The 21,092-nt window shown below is 35.9% G+C and overlaps 1 protein-coding gene across 3 annotated transcripts in view; it reads left to right on the plus strand.

The window, feature by feature from the left end:
- Nucleotides 1–16,748, plus strand: part of EPRS1 (glutamyl-prolyl-tRNA synthetase 1) — a 40,400-nt gene extending 23,652 nt beyond the window's left edge. The window contains exons 18-34 of one of the 3 annotated variants that reach the window (XM_085326077.1): nucleotides 7–381; nucleotides 1,281–1,508; nucleotides 2,214–2,462; nucleotides 3,265–3,495; nucleotides 3,818–4,083; nucleotides 5,284–5,335; nucleotides 6,546–6,755; nucleotides 6,869–6,941; nucleotides 7,773–7,852; nucleotides 8,200–8,301; nucleotides 9,046–9,201; nucleotides 9,314–9,511; nucleotides 9,841–10,014; nucleotides 12,560–12,720; nucleotides 13,718–13,796; nucleotides 16,057–16,121; nucleotides 16,386–16,748. In XM_085326077.1, coding sequence (XP_085182203.1) covers nucleotides 7–381; nucleotides 1,281–1,508; nucleotides 2,214–2,462; nucleotides 3,265–3,495; nucleotides 3,818–4,083; nucleotides 5,284–5,335; nucleotides 6,546–6,755; nucleotides 6,869–6,941; nucleotides 7,773–7,852; nucleotides 8,200–8,301; nucleotides 9,046–9,201; nucleotides 9,314–9,511; nucleotides 9,841–10,014; nucleotides 12,560–12,720; nucleotides 13,718–13,796; nucleotides 16,057–16,121; nucleotides 16,386–16,536 — 2,850 coding nt within the window. In that variant the 3' untranslated portion in view covers nucleotides 16,537–16,748. The remainder of the gene's footprint in view (nucleotides 1–6; nucleotides 382–1,280; nucleotides 1,509–2,213; nucleotides 2,463–3,264; nucleotides 3,496–3,817; nucleotides 4,084–5,283; nucleotides 5,336–6,545; nucleotides 6,756–6,868; nucleotides 6,942–7,772; nucleotides 7,853–8,199; nucleotides 8,302–9,045; nucleotides 9,202–9,313; nucleotides 9,512–9,840; nucleotides 10,015–12,559; nucleotides 12,721–13,717; nucleotides 13,797–16,056; nucleotides 16,122–16,385) is intronic. The other 2 variants (XM_085326078.1, XM_085326080.1) reach the window with 2 other exon arrangements.
- Nucleotides 16,749–21,092: the final 4,344 nt, after the last annotated feature.

Genomic DNA, 21,092 nt, shown 5'->3' on the forward strand with positions numbered 1-21,092 from the left:
TTGAAGGCTAGCTCAGCTGTTAAAGGAAAGTCTGTTCAACTTGATGATACCTCTGCTCCTGACTGTACTGCACCTGAAGGCCCCTTGGTCATTTACAACAGAGTGGCTGCACAGGGTGATATAGTTCGTGACTTGAAAGCTAAGAAGGCAGCAAAGGAAGATATTGATAAAGCTGTGAAACTGTTACTGGCCTTGAAAGCGGAATACAAAGAAAAGACAGGCCAGGAATATAAGCCTGGAAATCCTCCAGCATCTATAGCTGAACAGAGCGTGTCTTCAAAGCCTGACATCTCTAGCCTTGCGGATAGCAAAGCTCTGTATGATAAAGTAGCAGCGCAAGGAGAAGTGGTCCGAAAACTGAAAGCTGAGAAAGCATCTAAGGTGTCTGGTTGAACTAATGTTTTTGTTTAGGTTTCCGTAGCCCATTGTCCTCTGTCTCTGGAGGCGAATGGGTGCTTTTGGTTCCATGTTTTCATAATGATCATTATATTCACTGAGCCATGTTCTATTATTGCCTGATTTTTTCAAATTGTCATTCTTTAGATAGTCATATATGATAAAGTTTTTGTTAATATTCATAAAGATACAAGTAAATACCTACATTTCTTASGTTACTATTCTGAATTGTGGATAGGACTCGCCCCACAGCATGAGTTTAAGTATTTGAATGCGGTCCTTGGGGTTGAAATACTGCAATACTTATTTTACTCAGTGTGGTCAAACTGTGGCTTTTATAAGAGTGACTTGCTATTTAAAACTTCTTCTTCTTCTTCTTCTTTTTTTTTTTTTTTAGTAAAAACCCAAATATTATAGACATTTTCAGCACATCTTCATGGCTGAGGAGTTTATTGAACATGTGGAACACTGAGCGTAGAAACCATAGCTCCTGGTAGCTGTGTTTCTGCTCTTCCCAATGTAGAGCAAGAAAAGATGGGAAATGATACACTTTATGCCTGGTAGTTACATACTTATATGGTGCCACCAAGACACTATTACCAAAATCTACATAAAGAGCAAGATCTAAACTAATGTTATAAATTTATTTAAGCCTGTTAGAGTTGTATATCACATAACAGAACATACTTGATAGTAGTTGGAAAATAGCAGAGAAAACCTCTTTAAACATCTAAATGGTAAAGAAAATGGAATAGATATCCATAAACTGAGGGTCTTTTCATAGAAGTATTTAAAGTGTACTTCAGAGTCTCATGTTTATACATCTATGCTATGTTCTTCCCTCTTTTTTTTTTTTTTTTTTTTTTTTTCTCTTTCCACTTCAGGATCAGATAGGTGCTGCTGTGGAAGTCCTTTTGACCCTAAAAGCAGAATATAAACAACAGACAGGCCAGGATTATAAACCTGGAAACCCACCTGTGCTCTTTGTCCCTGCTCACTCTTCTCCTATTTGTACTCCATCCACATGTCCAGTAGACAACAAATCTCTGTACAACAAAGTAACTGAACAAGGCGAAGTAGTCCGCAAACTTAAATCAGAGAGAGCCTTGAAGGTATAATGGCAGTGAATACTTCTGAGTGGAATGATATTTTCAGTGTAAACAGAACCCTCATTGTAGACTTTAAGAAACTTGAAGAACAAGGTGTAAGGAAATACTTTAGCTTTTATGAAATGCCTGCTGTAATTCTCCTAAACTGTTAGGGCTGATTTCACCAGTTTTATGATAGTGCATGGAGAACCAGGAAAGGAAATAAACAAGTTTTGTTTGTTTATTTTTTAATGTTACARCCTGAGTGAAGGGAAATATAGGCAGTAACTTGAAAAAAGGGCTGTAACTTGAAGACTAGAAGGATAATAATAAATATGGTAATAACTTGATAGCGGCCAGAAAATCATTTTTTATTCAGAGTCTGTATATTTGCTCACTTTCTACAGTGTAAAAAACCATGGGCTGCTGTAACAGCATGGAACTAAGCTGCATGGGAGCTTAGGGGGAGCTTTAATGGCACAGAAGTCAGCCCCTATATATACTGCCTGATTAGGTCCTTCAGAATGGAATTTCCATGTATTTTGGTTAAAAAGTTAAATCATAAAATTCAGTACTCCAACTCCTACTAACATGTTAGCTTTGGATGTTTAATTGCAACAGCTGTTAGTGCTGTTCTACTAAAGGTTGTGTTACCGTAGCTGTTGTGTTGCATCTGTATTGTTTCTTTTATCTGCAACTGCTTTCTTTTTTTCCCCTTTCTTGCTTCAGGAACAAATAGATGAGGCGGTGAAAGTTCTTTTAAATCTGAAAGCAGAATATAAACAAAAGACAGGTCAAGAATACAAGCCTGGAAATCCACCTTCAGCTCCTCCTTGTATACCTTCTACTCCACTTCTATCTTCTGTATGCTGCAGTAACTTGGMACCCTCTAGCTTAGTGGATGAAAAAGTACTTTATGATCATGTAGCTGAACAAGGGGAAGTGGTACGCAGACTCAAGGCAGAGAAAGCTTCCAAGGTATAACAGTAAATAAAGAGTAATCAATTGCAATTCTTACCATGTTTTGCCACTGGGTGGAAATCTTTCACCAAGTAACGATCAAACATTGTACAAATTCCCTTATATCCCAGTCATAGCTYGGTCATCAAACTTGCGTAATCTGGCAGTGCCACGCGTATGTCTGATACAGAATGCTTCCCTGATTCCTGAGATACAAAGTCTAAATTCTGCTGGTGCAGAAAGTCAAAACTGACCTGACATTTAGAGGAATAGGCATGAGCATGGTAGATCAGAAGCTTGTAATGTATTTTACTTTTTCCTTAATCTCCATCTGTCTCAAACACAGGTTCTAGTGTGCTGCAGCAATAGAATACTTTCCAAAACTAAAAAATAAATAAAAAATAAATTTAGTGAATTTTGCATGAATGTCTTGTGCTCCCTCCCCACCCTGTTGGTCTCTGAATTTCTRACTTGCAGAATTACTTTTTTTTAATGAAAAACTGTTTCTGAAGGAAAACACTTACGTTTTTCAGTGTAGATTCCACTGTAATTGTTTATTAACAGATAGTAACTAGCCAGGTGGGGCAAAGAGAGTGTTCTGCTGTAATGTGGTAGCTCTCAAGTATACCTCTGTTGCTTGGAGGAAAGCTTGCTTTAACTACACTGAGATAGCTGTTACTACAGTCCTCCTCCTGTCATGAAGCACTGTTTATTGCTAGAGTGAATTTGATTGTTCTTAGCCTGAAAATCATTTTTTTTTTTTAAATCAGCTCTCTTTTGAATCCTCACCAGTGCATCTTGCTATTTGTCCTCCCTATAGGATGAAATAGATGAAGCAGTAAAACTCCTTCTTTCTCTAAAAGCTGACTATAAAGAAAAGACTGGCCAGGACTACAAGCCCGGACATCCACCAGTGGCTCAAGGTGCTTTGTCCCAAACATCAAGCACAGAACCCAGTGGTCCAGACACACCTGAAGCTAAAGCCCTGTTTAATAAAGTAGCTCTTCAAGGAGAAGAAGTTAGGAGACTGAAATCAGAGAAAGCAGAAAAGGTAAAGACATGCATATACTATAATATAAAAATGTAATAGATTTAATTCTAAAAATCTATTTTAAATTAACCACGATTATAGGAATTAGAAGTCTGTATTCAAAGTAAGTAACGTTTGAATTCTCAAGATCCAAAATGTACTTTTTAAAATGTTCCTATCATAAGTGAACATCAAAATGTTAATGTGTTGCTTGTGCAAAGACTTCTCCAACACTATGTAGAGGTCCACAGTGCCATGCATAGGTACATTTTATTCCTGTGACAGCTTCATYTTATTACTGAGGTTGCTATATAAATTTCATTTTATTTGTATGTTCTTCAAGGATAAGATAGATGCTGCTGTTAAGGAACTGCTTCAGTTGAAGGCCCAGTACAAGTGTGTTGCAGGAGTTGACTATAAACCAGTTTCCACTAGTAGTGCTGATGACAAAGACAAAAAGAAGAAAGAGAAAGAGAACAAGTCTGAAAAGCAGAATAAGCAACAGAAGCCAAATGATGGCCCCAAAAAAGAGCCTTTGCAAGGGCAGAATAGTAATGAGGTCTCCTCAAATGGACCAGGAGAAGGTCAAGGCCCTAAGAAACAAACTAGGTAAAGATTTGATCTTTAATCTATACACTAGAAACCTAAACTGTTTACAGCTGTTCAGATTTAGAGAGGTTTGTAAGCTTCTAGTTTTACTTGAAAGCATGGACAGCAAGCAAAAGCAAGTTACCACAGTTTGTTTAGTGTCAGTTGTAACTCAGGATCCTACTGAGGAAAATTCCACTCTGCTTCTACAAAACATAAAGCAATGTGCACAGTCTGTTACTGTGGCTCAGCTGTCATTAAGAACTTGGTATGATTCATTATTTGCTTCAACATATGAACTGCTGTTTCTTGGTCAATAAAACAGTGGGGGGGGGGGAAGGGGAAGTTTTATACTTATTTTATTGCACCAGGGTTTTCAAAATGTATATTGCAAGAAGTATGTACCCCAGCCAGAGCTGGACACTGTTGTTGTTAATGGTGGAATTTTCCCAGTACATTCCCTTTCCTGCTCCCACCATAAAAGTTTAGAAACCTTTTCACAGCATGTATCATACCACACTATGCACTTACTGTTTCAGATATGGTTATTATATGTTAGAGGCAGAGATGTGGTTATTTTATATAGAAATTATGCAAGAAAAATGCATTTACACCCTAAAACATCTCTGTTTACAGAGCTATGCAAGCTTTACTTTTGCTGATTGTTATTAGAGTTTGTTAAAAGTAGAGGGGTTTAGCCTTAAGATCTTGTAGTTTTACGAGTTATCTTTGTTTTGATGGTAGGGTCAGTTTTCTGTCTCAAACAGAATGACTGACATGTTTAAACAAACAGTGAATTCAAGTTGCATGTTTTCTGAAACTGTAGCAATAGGCTAGGCAAAAGATTTTAAAAATATTGAATAAAACAGCTTGCAATGAGGTCTGGCAGCCTTGAATTCTTATTGGAGGTGCCTGTTTTTTTAATGTGTCTGCATGAAGTTCTTTGTAACTATTGAGAGGAATTAGAGTCCAAACAGTGGAAAAGAAATTGAGCTGTTTTTAGGAAATACTTCTGTAAGCCAAGCTGAGGAACTACTAGCATACATGACCCAATTCATATTGAACTCTCAGGAAAAAATTGGGAGGGCTCATGAGAAAAAAATTGTTTTATGAAGTAAAATGTTCTGTTTCCTGCTCCTTCCCCTCCATTCCTTTTTAACATACATTTCACTGGTAAATGCTCTACATAGCACTGATCTGGTTCTTTTCTAATATCCCTAGGCTGGGTCTAGAAGCTAAAAAGGAAGAAAATCTTGCAGACTGGTTCTCTCAGGTAAATGAATATCAGTTTACATTAAAGAATTAGGTATCCAGATCTGTTTTTTTTTTTCTTTTTTATTTCTTCTGTTTCTATTGTGATCCTAAGTAGAAACTCCTAGATTGAAGCACCAAATAAATTTAGGGAGCTGTGGAAAGGATGAGTGCCATCTGCTTCACCCCTCCCCCATATATATCTGCATGAATTCATCTTTTGTTAAGTGTGTATATGTGACTTTACTACACTTTAGTGAAGTGGTAGGAATTTCACAGACTTGGAAGTTTTATTCTGCATATAATAAAAGTTAGTATCTGTTAGTATTGAACGAGTTTGGTGTGTCATGAGGTGCGCAACAGCCACAGAGTAGAGAAGGTTAGATTAGGCTATTTATGAAGGAGTGGTAGGCAATTATTAGTGGTGTACATTACCTCTTCCTAATAAAAAATTTTTGCATATATCTTAAGAGAATAAAATCTTTTTCTGACATGAGCTAGAAACAGTTCATATGAAAGAACATTTTGTTGATTCTGGAAATTAGCTACTGTTTTTACTTGGATTCATAAAATTGAATTTAAGAGTTTAAATTATCAAGATCTATTATTAAGCTTAATATTTCTGTTCAACTTTTTCAAGTTATAGGTGACAATAGTGTTCTGAAAACATCTTAGTAATTTTCCTAGCGCAAAGAGCTTGTTTTTAAATAGGAGACATTTCTTGTATGGCATAGAATGATAGAATCAATAAGGTCAGAAAGGACCWCTGGAGATCATCTAGTCCAACCTCCCTGCTCAGCAGGGTCACCTGCAGCATGTTAGACAGGGTTGAGTCCAGGCAGGCCTTGAAGGTCTCCAGAGAAGGAGACTCCACAACCTCTCTGGGCAACCTGGTCCASTGCTCCGTCACTCTCRCAGRGAAGAAATTCSCCCTCACGGTCAGGCGGAACTTCGTGTGCYTCAATTTCTGCCCATTGCCTCTTGTCCTGTCACATGGAGCAACTGAAAAGAGTTTGTCCCCATCCCCTTGTCACCCTTCCTTCAGGTACTTGTACACATTGGTAAGATCCCCCCTCAGTCTTCTCTTCCCCAGGCTAAACAGGCCCAGGTCTCGCAGCCGTTCCTCATAGCACAGGTGCTCCAGCCCTCTGGATGCCATCAGGCTTGAAGTATTGAATGTTCTTTGTGTGTGAAACTGAAACTTCAGTATCTAAATAACATTTTTTTGAAAGGTGATCACAAAATCGGAGATGATTGAATACTATGATGTGAGTGGCTGCTATGTTCTTCGCCCGTGGGCTTATGCTATTTGGGAAGCTATTAAGAACTTCTTCGATGCAGAGATCAAGAAACTCGGAGTGGAAAACTGTTACTTTCCCATGTTTGTGTCCCAGGCTGCATTAGAGAAAGAGAAGAGTCATATTGCTGACTTTGCTCCTGAGGTACACTTCAAAACATTACTTTAGTCTGAATACAAGAAAACTTAGTCTGCAGATGAGTATGAAAGCAAGTTTTCTGTAAGCTTATTTTGTTTGTTTGTTTGTTTTTCCTGTAGGTTGCTTGGGTCACAAGATCTGGGAAAACAGAGCTGGCTGAACCCATTGCTGTACGTCCCACAAGTGAAACAGGTAGACTWCTTTTGATACCTTTTGGTTGTAAATAAAACATTAACTGGTATAAAGTGACTAAATAACAACTCTTGAGTTGATAAACAAAAGTTTGTTTTGAAAAGTAGAAACACATCTTATAGAATTCTCTCTACAATTCCTTATCAAAATTTTCTAAAAAATGCTGCTGCTTAAACAAATTTCTCGCACACTGTAAATTCCCTCAAATATACTTTTATTAAGTATTTCAGAATCACTCTAGGGATTTGTCTGTTAGTATCCTGAAGTCTGACTTCCCCTGAATGGAAGAGATGTTTGGTTTTAGTAATTTTTTAATACGAAAATGTCTTCATTTTGTAATTCACTCCAGTTTTTCCATGTATTTTTACCTACAGCTATGAAACTAGCTTCTTTAAGTAATTTAAATAAACATTTCAAGACACATAGCTGGATGAGTTTAATTGAAACATACATATGGTGTAGTATCCTGAAAACTCCTGAGGTTGGAGAATTTTTTTTTATCTATGAACCTAGACATATAACTCTAAGCCACTGTCTCAAATATAGCATCATTTAATAACATTGTTCATATTAAGCTTTGGAGTGCATGTTGGTCTACTTCCTTTATTAGACCAACAATAAGCAAGCTATTTTCCAAAGACAGGATGAAATTAAAATATCCCTTTTAGTGAAAATCTTGTATGTCAAGACAAAGCATCTTTTAAATGGAACTAARACATGAAAGTGTACTTCTTGCAACAGAGGATGTCAAGGTTATGTATAGCAAAAAGAAAATTTTAGGATAAACTGCTCATATTTTACAGAAAACCAAAACTTACTTTCTTTTTACAGTCATGTATCCTGCCTATGCAAAGTGGGTGCAGTCACACAGGGACCTTCCTATCAAGCTTAATCAGTGGTGCAATGTTGTGGTATGTCAGTAGACAATTTCTCATTGAATTGTTCAATTGTAAGGGCAGCACAGAAATCTGTGTGAATATAGCATGATAATAGTAGTCACCACACATTTCATRGCAAAAATATGAATGTGGCTTATGTGATTTGTTTTTTTCACTACTTTTAATAAAGTGCACTTTTGTTTATATTATTAAARCAAATATAAATCTATAAATCATCCCCTTTTTTAACCTTGTGCAGAATTTTATAATTTGTGAGCAAAGCTAGTAACATACTTAAAGATGCAATTTTAAAGTAATAATAATAATAAACTCCCTTCAGTATTAAACACAAATTTTAATGATTTGTTTTCTTTTTGCAGCGTTGGGAGTTCAAGCATCCCCAACCTTTCCTTCGCACTCGTGAGTTCCTTTGGCAAGAAGGTCACACAGCATTTGCAACATATGAAGAAGCAGCAGAGGAGGTAAAAAGCAGTTGAATGTGTTGATGCTGTTGYTTTCAAAAAGCTATCTTACTCCATAGCAATACAAGCAAATCTTTCTACTAGGATTTAGTGGAAATCTATCTCCTTTTCTTAGAGCACCCTTCTGCAAAAAGGAGTTAACTGAGCGAAGGATTTTCCTTTAAATGRACTTCATTCCAAGGCCTTTTCTCTGTGTGACACTGAATTATTTTGACTGACGGTCTTTACAACTGAATGTAACTAGAACCCAGTTTTTCTCAAATGTAACCTATTTGTGAGGCTTTGGTCACTTCAAACAATATGCAGTTTGAAGAGTGTGATCTCCATAAAGGATACCTATTTTCCTTAAAAATCAAAATAACCAGTTCACTTTGTAATTTTTGGAAATTTTAACATTTCTTTGCCCAAAGACAGACGTTTCAGAGACTGTGATGGCATACTTTCCGAGCACTTACTCAAATGTTTAGGTGGAAACTAAAAATTAATGTAACCTTTGATATCATGGCATTTCTGCAGTGACTCTTCTTGTTTTATATTGAGATTTATAATTGTAAATGTTTGATTCATAGGATATATCTCAGGTTTCAAATGATTGAAGCAATTTTTTTTAATCACAATCTTGAAGATTTGAGAATGTTAATATTTTAGATGTCATATTTTGCTAATGCTTTGTGTGTGAAAGCATTTCATGATTTAGCAAATGCAAAATGCTGAGTAATTCTTAAGATAGTATGTTCCTCATAGGTAATGCAGATACTTGATCTGTATGCTCAAGTGTATGAAGAACTGTTAGCAATACCTGTTGTGAAAGGAAGAAAGACTGAAAAAGAGAAATTTGCTGGGGGTGACTACACTACCACTGTAGAAGCATTTATATCTGCCAGTGGAAGAGCTATCCAAGTATGTATACATAAAAAGAATATCTCTTTCAGTAAATAGAGCAAGAGGAAATTCTTAGACTGATAGACTTAACTTTTCATTGAGCAGAACTTTCTATGTGCAACTATTTCAGGGAGCAACTTCACATCATCTGGGGCAGAACTTCTCAAAGATGTTTGAAATTGTATTTGAAGATCCCAAGAAACCAGGAGAAAAACAGTTTGCATATCAGAACTCCTGGGGCCTTACAACTCGAACTCTTGGTGTAATGACAATGATCCATGGAGATAACATGGGGTTGGTGCTCCCACCTCGAGTAGCCTGTGTTCAGGTGTGTAAAAATGTTCCATAACCTGCCTTAAATTATTGTTTCCTTTCCTTTCCTGCCTTAGAATTCATAARTGTTTCGTATTGGCACCTAGAAGGAGTGCTCTTAGGGATTAGGAGCAATCTAATTACAGAAAATGCAGTATGAAGTTAATACACATTATTAGTTTAGTTGCAGATCCCAGGTACTTGCGGTGGCCAAGCTCCATTTGTATTTGTTACTTCTGAGATCTTGAAAGAAATTACTTGGCTATAGGGCCACAGTACTGTTTTGGGGCTGTTATAGGAGCTAATTTGCTTATAACGATAAGTACATGCCACATTATATTGCAGGTTGTAATTATTCCCTGTGGTATCACAAATTCCCTTTCTGAAGAAGACAGAGAGGCTCTGTTGAAGAAATGTAATGAATATCGTAATAGACTACTTAGTGTTAATATCCGTGTACGTGCTGATGTAAGAGACAACTATTCACCTGGTTGGAAGTTCAATCACTGGGAACTTAAGGTATGTTTCTTCCAATAAATCTTCTGAAGCATGTGTGTGGGGTATGTGTGTTGGGCAGAATAACTTATATTTTGAAGTCAAATATTTCTGTTAATTTAAAAATAAAAATAATAAAAATGTTGCTGCGGAATAATCAGTGATCACCTCTGTTAGGATACTTCCTTTATTGAAAATGAAGAAAAGATGTTTTTGCAGATGTACTCTCTTTGCTAGGATGTGTGTGTTATTAGCAATTCTTAAACTTAAATTTTTGTTTTATGTATACAGAAAATAAAATTGATAATACAAATTACAAATTGGAAATCCGTCTTAAYGTTAAGTGCCACCAGGCTCACAACAGTACACTCTCAGCACACAGTGGAAAACAGAGCTGAATTTGTATATTGTTAACAAGGAAAGGAGTGTTTTTGTTGATCCAAAATTACCATGTTACCCTTCATAAAGTRACTGGAAGAAATAGTTTGGTTTCATCAACTGTAAGAGGCTTTGTGTGAGGTAAAGCAAAAAGAGTGAACAGAAGGAAACAATGCTGTTTTAGTATTTGAGTAATATATTGAGTATGTTATGGGATCGTATTTTTATTCTGAATTTGCAATTAGTTTCAACGTGTTCATCTTCAGTGTAAATTGTTAGAAGAATCATAGAATGGTAAGGTTGGAAGGGACCTTGGTAGATCATCTAGTCCAATTCTCAGCATAGCCCCGTACAGGGATTGAACCCAWGAGCTTGGCATTAGCAGCACCACACTCTGACCAACTGAGCTAAACCTGCCCTGCGCCCTGAGTTGTCAACAGTTCATTTGTCCAAGCTTCTTCTCTCTTTTTCTAACCTTTTATATTTTTTAAATGGAACTCTTAATTCCAACAATCCATGTAATTGAAGCTTTTCAGATAAAATTAGATTTATTGAGGAGGCATAGCGGGGAGCAAACTATGCTTTTTATAAAATCTACTGAAATATAGAGGACAAGACATTTCTATGTACAGCCTTGTGTTGAAATTGTAGCTAATTACATCCTTGAAATTTCTATGTCAAATCTTGTTCCAGAGTCATGTCGAGAAGTAAGAGACCTAATTTCTAATTAGCATTCTTAATGACTTCTATTTTCTCTTGTCAGTCGTCTTCACAGATCTGTGGTAATAGACAAATAGTTTGGGTGTTCAGCTCACAAAGGGAAAGGCTTATTGCCCTGGTAGAAGTCTAACGGTATTTGGAGTGCCTGCAGCTATGACTTCGCACACAGTTCATGTACTGTTTACTTTGATGCTGATTCCGAATTACCCAGTGCTAGTCTCTTCTCTTCTTAATACACACAGAATTTTAGCATATATGTCCCAGAGAGAGAACCCTAGTATTTTGTCTTGCTGTCTTAAATTTTGGCACAATAAGAATATGTAGGTTATGCAAATAACATTTTCAGGCAAATTGCGGGCAAAGTGCACTTATTTTGCTGAGRGTTGATAAGGAAGTTAATTCCTGGTATTAATGCCACTGTTCTTTTTTAGGTAGCTTTTGTATGTGGCCATGAGGATTCTTTGCTTCATTAAGAAGTAGTATTACAATTAGAAAATGGGGTGGAAATGCTAAATGCTTTGCATTGAACTTTCGTTAATGAAACCATTCATTGATTGTAAGCCATAAGTTAGAATATTTGTTCAGTTTAAGTTGCTCGTTAATGGCAGTTTTAATAGATTTTTATGTAGCTTTGCAGTAGGAGTAAGAATTTTACCCTTAAGGTAGATTTTACTATATAAGTCCTTTTAGTATTAAACAACAACAACAACGGGGAGAATAAGGAATCACTTCCAAGAGATTTCAGAGCATGAAATAAGTGGAAAGTTTGGATAAGTGTCTTTCTCTTATTCACCTGCTGAACRCTGAAGGATGTTTCTTCCATTTATTTTACTGATAAGATTTCCCTTGCCTATRTATATGTATAGGAGATAAGAAATTACATGGTTCTTCTCACCAGAGTTTACGAAGTCTGAAAGATTTTTGTAAAGAAAGCAACTACCTGTTTACTATCAAGTTTTCTATGCAATTAATAATTGTCAGGGCTGTGTTCAACAGAACTTGGTTTTAAAATTTGCTGTTCGTACATTTGAAAGTGTTTCATGCAGTCAGAATTAAAAGGGAGTATTGGAGGAACTAGATTTTTAAATGATTTTGAAAGTAAATAATCAGATTTTAAAATTGGATTTCCACTATCTGGGATAACTGTCTTATTTTTAATTGTGTTTTAACAGTCTTAGTATGACTTGCATGTTGGTAGAAGTACAGTCTCCAAGCTAGTGAAACAAGCTTGGAGCAAGGTGTAATGTGCAAGAAGAAAGCAGAGTGTGTGCAGATGGGAAAGTCAGAAATGCATAGAGGTAGAATATATGCTGGGTTTTCTTAAAGAATATTGTAGCAAAAAAAAAAAAAAAAAAAAAAAAAAAAAAAAAAAAAAAAAAAAAAAAAAACTCTTGAGAATAAACATTATAACAGTTTGATTTTTTGGTTTTTTTTGTTTTTTTTTGTTTATTGACTTTGTTTTTTAACAAAGGGTGTTCCAGTCAGGGTTGAAGTGGGACCACGGGACATGAAGAACCAACAATTTGTAGCCGTCAGGAGAGATACAGGGCAGAAGCTGACCTTTTCTGAACATGAGGCAGAGGACAAACTCAAACAGATTTTGGAGGAGATCCATGCTAACCTTTATAACAGGTAGATTGAAGAGTATGGTAAACTACTGTGCTAATCACAGATGCACTTTGTCAGAAACATTTCTCATTTCATTGATTCAACTGTTCAGAATGGCAAGATTGGCCCATCTTTTTTGTTGTTTGTTTTTTTGTTTTGTTTTGTTTTTTTAATCCCTAAAACTGCTTTCTGATTTAGTGATAAGTTTTGTATTGTGCTCATAAAAAGGAATGTTGAAAGAAAGGTAGTGAACCTATTAAAAAAATACTTCTAACAATGCTTTTATGATATTAAAAAATGCATTGTAAAAAGTTCATGGGGTGATATTTTGCAGGATTCCCTCCTGAAAGATGCTTTTAGGAAGAAACTTTRAAAACTAAGTTGTCCAAGAATTTTCAGTAATTGAAGTTTTATGTTCAGAYGTGACTTTGGTATTTTAAAAGCCTGCATCCTATTGACCTTCATAGAATTGTCATCTTATAAGGCGTCACATGCTTTTGGAATTGTTATTTGCAGTTGTCACATAGGCCAAATACCAGAGCAACTCATTGCAAATTGCTGTTAGTGAGTATACTGAGAAAGAATTGACTGGCTGATCAGCACCATAGCAAATTAGTTTTCTTGCTGGAGTATAGTTTCCTCTGTGGTAATCAAAGCTGTTTACAAGCTGAATATTTTTATCTACTTAAGAAATTTTCTGCTATTCAGGTTTAGAACATAATTATAAAATACATGTTTGTCTGTAGAACTTGTGCGTTTCTATCTACAGTTGGTCAATATTTAACTGACATGCACAACAGTGTGAATAACTATCAAAATTTTATCTTTTTGAGGACAAAACTGATAGAAAGCTATAAGCTGATTAAGAAGGTTCTAGTGAATGTATGGTTTCTCTTCTTCTGACTTTTATTTTTTCTGATGGAAAACTTAGCTTAGTTGGTCAGGGAGGTTATGTGCCTGAAGCTACCCTGACTGATTTTTCTTTCTTTCTTTCTTTCTTTTTTTTTTTTTTCCTTCCTAGAGCTTCTGAAGACCTAAAAAGTCATATGGTGGTGGCTAATACTATGGAAGACTTTCAAAAAGAACTTGATTCAGGAAAGGTAAGGAAATTCGTTTCATTCTGAAGTCCTGGTAAGTGCCTTCACATTCTTTCTGTCCATTACAAATAATCGAGGCTAGAAACTTTGCAGCCTATATGTGAATACTGTTGTTGTCTTTATTGAACTGTCCTGTCACAACCAAACAAGATTCTCTTGTAGAGCTGTTAGATGTTTTTTGTGAGGAAGAGTATAGGAATGGAAAGCCTTTTCCAGGCAAGCATCGTTCAAAATTCTTAATCTTACATAACAGGTAACAGCATGCCTTGAATGACTTTAAATGCAAGGCATAAAACTCAGTATTAAGTGTTGCATTTTTGTCAGAAAGTGCTTTTTGGAGAGATCAATGTAAATATTCAGATTAAGATAAGCTACTGTCGTTATTCTAATACAGACAGTGCAAAACACTTGCTGAACCTCCTAATAAGGTCCAAGTAAGAGTCTAAAGTACATGCTATTTACGTCAAAGCAGATTTGCTGTTATGATCTTACTAGAAGCCATTGGGTTCATTGAGAATTGCTGGGAACCAGAAATCGTCTTGGGCTGATGCAAAGTATAACCGATAATGTTGGACAATTGAGCTCTAGTGACCTATTTTCATAGGGATACTGACATAAAATCTTAACCCTGAAGTGTCACCACCCTGCTGCCTATGAAACTGTTCATATGTTTAGATGAATTTATTCAGGTAGAATTCCCAGGATCGATCATTAAGGCTTGATGTGTTATAAAGAGAGATTAGGGGGTTTGTGTACCAATTAGGTCTACTCTGAAAATTTCAGAATTTCTGATGAAAATCCTTTGATTGTCACTAATTTCATGGTTATTTTTTCTTGACTTTTTTAAAGAGCTAGGTGAGTAAACCTTTGTTAGTCCTGGCCTTCTGTCTTTTTTTTTTCTTTTTTTTGCTTCTTTATTGCACTTATTTCTTTTGAGTCTTGTAATAAATTAGATTTGATTGTGAACCTCAGAGGAGGAATTAATTTATCATGCTTATGAAGTTGAAGATAAAAGAGTTTTTAGATATTCTTGTGCATAGCTGTTGAAGTAGCAGCCCTGCCTTATTTTYCTCTACATAACTAAATATAAGTAAAATACTGTTTTCAAAATATTTTGCGCTCCTGCTGCCTATCAAGTATCATTTTCCTGGTACAAGTATCTCCAAAGCATCTGATGAATCTGGTGGTAGATTTAAAAACAAAGCAAAGCAAAAACTTCATGTCTTTAACAAATAATTCTACTCTGTATAAATTTTCAAATAGTACTATTATGAGAGAATTGACCTATTTGTGTTAGATGAGAATTCAAAACCAGATCTAGTATATAATGTAGTTAAACTTGGAAATGTAAATGATTATTTTTCCATTCCAACTTGAAGACACTTGTTCCATTTTAGTCCTGAATTTATGAAAGTTTATTTGTAATCAGAGGATCTGTATCGAAAAAATACTGAGGTATGTCATTTTGTGACTGTTTTTCTATCTACCCGTATATGTTGTATGGACAAAATTTTATGGCACACTTATTTTGTGACTTCTTCAAACTATACAGTATTAGCACTGGCTACAGTTTAAGAAAAAACCTTACAGGCTTAATTACTACTGCTTAATTCCTGTTGCTGTTTTTCTTTCTTCCTATAAGAAATTCTATTTTGATAGAATTAAAATGACTGTCTGCAGATTTAGTAGGTATTGTTGGCCTCAGCTCATTTGAGTGTACAAGATTATCATTTCGGCTCCATTCCCTCCACTTGCTTCAGTCTAACTAACATTCTATCTAATATTCATAATAACAAATGTATTGAAATACCCTGCCCCTCTTCCTAAGAGAGAAATGTGATATTGGCAGTTCTGTTCTATCTTAAGTTTGTCTTTGTCTTGTTCAGAAAATACAAAAATTCAGACTACTGGAATTAAAACGGAAACTTCATGGCAAAGGTGCTCTCTTACAGTATGCAAGCAAGCATTTGTTCTGCAGTTTGAAAGATTTAAACTTTTCCTGAAAGAACAGCATTTTCAAGAGAATAGTATTTATACTTTCCAGAGTTATAAGATACCCTGTTAAAAAAAAAAAAAAAAAAAAAAAAAAAACTTGGTACACTGACTTGATTTAAATGCTCCTTTGGGTTTGTTTAGTGGTTTTGTGCTTCTCCCACTTCAAGTGTATATGAGATATTAAGGCTTACAAATCTTTCTGAGAAATGGAGTTTTTTTTTTAATGTTAAGCTGCATAACTGACTTTTCTTCCCCCCCCCTGCTTCAGATTGTACAAATTCCTTTTTGTGGGGAAACTGAGTGTGAGGATTGGATCAAGAAGACCACTGCCAGGTAAAATATGACTGAACTAGAAAGGCTCTACCAAGATCAAACCTAAATAGTTTGAATATAAAACATGAATGTWAGGTTTCTATAGGTGCAACATTGATATATATTTCTCACCATTGAGTCTTGCTATTTCACATAAACCAGTAAACTCCTTAGTTTAGAGCTTTCAGACTCATTAGCATGCTTTGGGGATTTTTTTTTTAATAATACACTTTATTTTACATTTATTTTAAAATAAATTTATTTATGAGTATGCTTTTATTTCAGGGATCAAGATCTTGAGCCTGGTGCCCCCTCCATGGGAGCGAAAAGTCTCTGCATACCTTTCCAGCCTCTCAGTGAACTGCAGTGTGGGGCAAAATGTGTCTGCAGCAAAAACCCTGCTAAGTTCTACACTCTATTTGGTCGTAGTTACTAAATTACTAGTGTAACCACCTTCTCCTTTATCTCTGAAGTGAACTTTTTTTAATAAGATTGAATAGCCCCAAAACTTATCAGTTCTGCAACTTTTTAAATGATTCAAAAAACAAAGCCATAAACCATGAAATCCCCGGTTGTCAGTCTTAGACTAGCAGTAATTCACAGACTTTTCTGTAAACATCTCTAATAAACATGTATTGTGAGCTGTAACGTGCTTTGGTCATTTTTTCTGTGTTGCTTAGTAGGAAGGATGGAATATTTTTTGCTCATGTCTTTTTTTTTTCCCTCCTTTTTGGAGTATGTACTATTCTTTTAATTCTGAGAAAATATCTAGAAGATCGGAGAAAATGTCATATATTCTGTCATACAATATAGAATGTCTACGTAATCCAAAATTAAAAGCAGAGGTTTTATCTGTAAAGTTTAAAAGCTTAAARTTTTTTCAGTTATCAATCTAGACTTGCTGCTATTCTTTTAGGCAAAATGGAAACTAGTTTTCAAAGACAGTAGAGGTCAAGACTCCCTCTGGAGTCAGGTATTTCAAGGAAATGTATTCCTAAAACATATCAAGGCTATCTAATGCCAAATTGGTGGGAAAATGTAGGTGAATGTAATTTCTAGTAGACATTTTGCAAGGCCCTGTTTCTCTTATCTTACAGACTGGCAGTTATAGCTGTCTAACAGTGATACTGCAATGAGTAATGCAAAGACAATCTGAGGAGAGGTATTTGCAGTAATAAAAATCCTGGATTGTGGTTATATGTATAACAAGTTCTATAAAACCCTTTTGCTTTTCCTTCTCTTACTATGTGTTACTTTAGGAGAAAAGGTACAGGTTGTAGAGGTACAAAATGATTAAGAAACAAACGAACAAACTGTTTCTGTTCCGACCAATGGATTGATTAAGAAAATACGAACACTGCTAGCAATAAACGATGCAGTAACTTCTCAACAGCACAGGCTTAACTTGTTCTCTGCTTTTCCTGTGTATTTGGTGGCTATCTGCCTAAACCCCTTTCAGCAATTGAAAAAAAAATGGGCTGGTAGAATTATCTCCAGCCTTTTTTTTYCCCGGTACATTATTACATGACTTCATGTTTCCAAAACTCTGTTTTTATTTAGACAGTAGTAGTCTGAAAGTCTACAGGAGACTTGCAGTCTTATTCCCAGATCTGCATACTTCTCTGCTTTTTAGAAGTATGTAAAATGTTTGCCCTTGTGTAGATTCATGTGGCCAGCCTTCCTAGTGAAAATGTTGAATATCAAATTGAAGCAGTGGCATGTCCAACTTAGGATTATGCATCTTGGGATAGTACCACAGTGTTCCAAGTAAGTGCAAAAATGGTGAACTATTTCAGATTAACTTGCTCAGAAAGCTTGAGCACTTGGAAATTCTTTGTGATTAGTCCTGCAGCATTTTCCTGTTATGTTTCAAAACATTTTCATCTATTTTTCTAACTACCTAGACAAAGTCTCAAGGGTAATATTTATCAATGGATCTTGGGATGATACTACAATGCATGTATACATTATACTAATTGAGAAAGAAAGATGAAGGAATGACCCTAAGGTTTTTCTAGCCTTGTATCCTGTCTCTAACAAGAGTGCAAGTAGTAAGAATAGTGATGTTCTCTTAGACTCAAATGATGGGTAGTTGAGACTGTTCTTAAGAGGTATTGCCTACTGCAGCACTGGATGCTGGGAGGAGAAGGACTGGCAGTAAGCAGCAGCTTCCATGAGCTCAAAAATAAGAGACAAAAGAACACAAAGAAGATATGTCAGAGCAAAACAAATTAGTGAGAACAGGCAAGCATTTTCACCTCTCATTGAAACACTGCAAAACTGGTCTTTTAAAAATGGGATGTGGAAGCTGCTAATATGCACAGGGTAAAAGCAAAACTGAATGTAGTCTCTAATATTGCAGCCTTATCGGCTTGATCAAACAGTCAACCTGCAGCCAGTTGACTTGATCAAATACCGGAGTAAATATGTTGACAGTGTTGTTTTTAGAACAGAGTTGCTCTCATTCTGCCTTGAGTTTGTTTGAAGCTGGGGTTTTCAAGGAGGGGCGTTTTTTCCCCCCTTCTGGAATACTTCCTCCTCCTCCCTCAGCACGTTTTTTCCTAATTATAGTAGGGCTGGAAGCATCTGGAATGTGGATGAATCGCCTCCAGATCTCTCTGTGGTGACCGTGGAGAGAAATTTTAATTTCGAATACATTGYGCTTCTGAGGGAAATCTGAGCTGTCTGTAAAGCCTTAGAGAAACATTGTTACACTTATACGAAAACTTAGACTTTTAAGTTAGTAAAATGTGTTTGAGAAAATAAATGAATCAGAATAATACACTACAGTTGACTAAAATACATTACTGCATGTTTATAATAGATTTGCAGCCCTTTGGGGTTCCTTATTTTTTATAGTTGCACACTGACAAATCTGGGTTAAATGGCATAGCACGGTGGAATATGCATTATGTACTACTGCTGCTCCCTATTGACAGAAACGAGCACACTTCTGAGTAAGTTATCTATGCTGCAAAGGGAATACTTCATTTATCTTGAGCTCATTTTTTGGTGATTGGAACAGTGTATGAGACAAGATTTTTGAGAGCTCTGAATTTTGACCTTAGTCCATTCCCGTTGAAAGAAAATACCTTTTGAAAATCTCACTTTTCATGCTCTGTAGTTCGAGTAATAAAATAATAAAGTAGTTGAGCATTGCCATTAGTGCAAGAGTGATACAGGATAAGGAAAGGCAAAACTAAATGTAGTCTAAATGTGTCTGTATACATTGTAAGCATAGCTGAAGTAGTAATGAAGCTAAGAGAGGATGAAGGCCATGCAAACACAAGCAAGTAACAGTTTGAGTGCTGTAATTCATTCTACCAATCTACTCTACTATGCATTTATTACCAGGATTGCTGGTTTTTTAAAATTGGACTAAAATTCAAAGCAGATTCTGAAGCTGAAATAGAAGTTGTCATAGCCCAGGTGGAAAAAAGAAACCTTTAAGTGTTGCTGCTGCAGTATTTGTGTGGACAAATGAACAGATGTTAAATGTTACAGCATTTAAGCAGGTATTGCTTCTAACAGGCTGCATTTAAACATAAATATTTTGGCKGATTAATCCCTGTGAGCAAAAAATATGAAAATTAGGGATGAGTGTTTGAGTTTTTGACCTTAAGATAATTCACCTTGGGAAGCCTAAGGGCAGGAGGGACACTTGGTTGCCTCAGGTTATCAATATCACTATCTTAACCTTCGGTGGCTGTGCTTTGTGTCATTTCCTTCCGCTTTATCTTGTAACTATCTGTGTGCGTATATGTACCCAGATGGACATTTCAAACAAAAACTAGATCATAAACTTCAAGGAAGGCACCTGGTCTTATCATCCATATTGCATAGTGTGCTATTAGCAGCTATATTTCCTTAAATCAGATTTGTGTATGCACATAAATGCATATGAGTGCACTCAAGAGCACAGCAGTTACTGCAGTGTTTGACCAAAAAAAAAAAAAAAAAAACACTTAACTGCTTTAGGTTCTTCTCACTGTGTTCCAGAAGTGGCGCAAAGTATAAACTAGAGCTTTTGCATCTCATATTTTTCTCTTAATTTTTTCCCATCCTTTACCAAAATCTCTGTATCTCTTCCTTGCAAATGTAAGAGGATTGCTTTGGGAATTTTGAGATAGGCAGGGATTTCTAAATAGGAAATGAAGAATGCATTTTGGGTTTGTTGTTAAAGCTCAGTTTTCATGTCTAGTGGTCATTAATTCAGAAAATGGTCTCCAACTCTCCAACTTTGCTCCATGTCTATGGATTTCCTTAAAATTTGCCAAGAGTACAAACAGCAGAGAACTCTCTGCTTGCTAAAATGGAATATCAATTTGGTTATCTTTAAAACTAGTACTCCAGCTAATGTTTTTGACTACCCTGTCAGCCAGTTCATGCTTACCATGTTACTAAAAGTAATGTCAACCCAACATGGATTTGAAACGTCTSTTCCTATAGGTATGTAGTATTTTCTCAGTACTAAAGCTACTGGCAATGGAAATGGCTGAAACATGTCACAGGAAATTTTATGCAGGAGAAATGCCTTCTCTAGTGTCTTAAAATTCTTGGCCACCTTGTTATACTCTCCTGTGTGGGTCTTAYTCTGTTTTTGAGCATGATGCCGTTGGCCATAGTGGCAACCTCTTGGTGATTCTGCTAGTCTCAGTTGTTTTTTTTTTATTTTGGGGAAAAAAAAAAAAAAGTCTGCCAAGGGTGGAGCCCTTACATTTTTTTTTTTTTTTTTTTGGAAAAAAAAAAAAAAAAAAAGTCTGCCAAGGGTGGAGCCCTTACAGGACTGGAGATACAGCTTTCGAGTTGTCTTCACGTGACAAATCTTGCTAAACTGCCCTTTAAACTGATTTATTGTTTTATTGCTTCCTATAAAAGTGACTCCCACATGTGAGCAGCACTGACAGGCGAAGAGCAGAATTGCCGAGATTGAGTTGTTGCTTGCACAGCTCTGTCTTGTAGAACCCCAGAATAACAGAAAGAGCAATCGAA

Source organism: Rhea americana, unplaced genomic scaffold (assembly GCF_003343005.1).
Source record: "Rhea americana isolate MKP2758 unplaced genomic scaffold, rheAme1 scaffold_127, whole genome shotgun sequence".
In the NCBI taxonomy this organism is placed as follows: Eukaryota; Metazoa; Chordata; class Aves; order Rheiformes; family Rheidae; genus Rhea; species Rhea americana.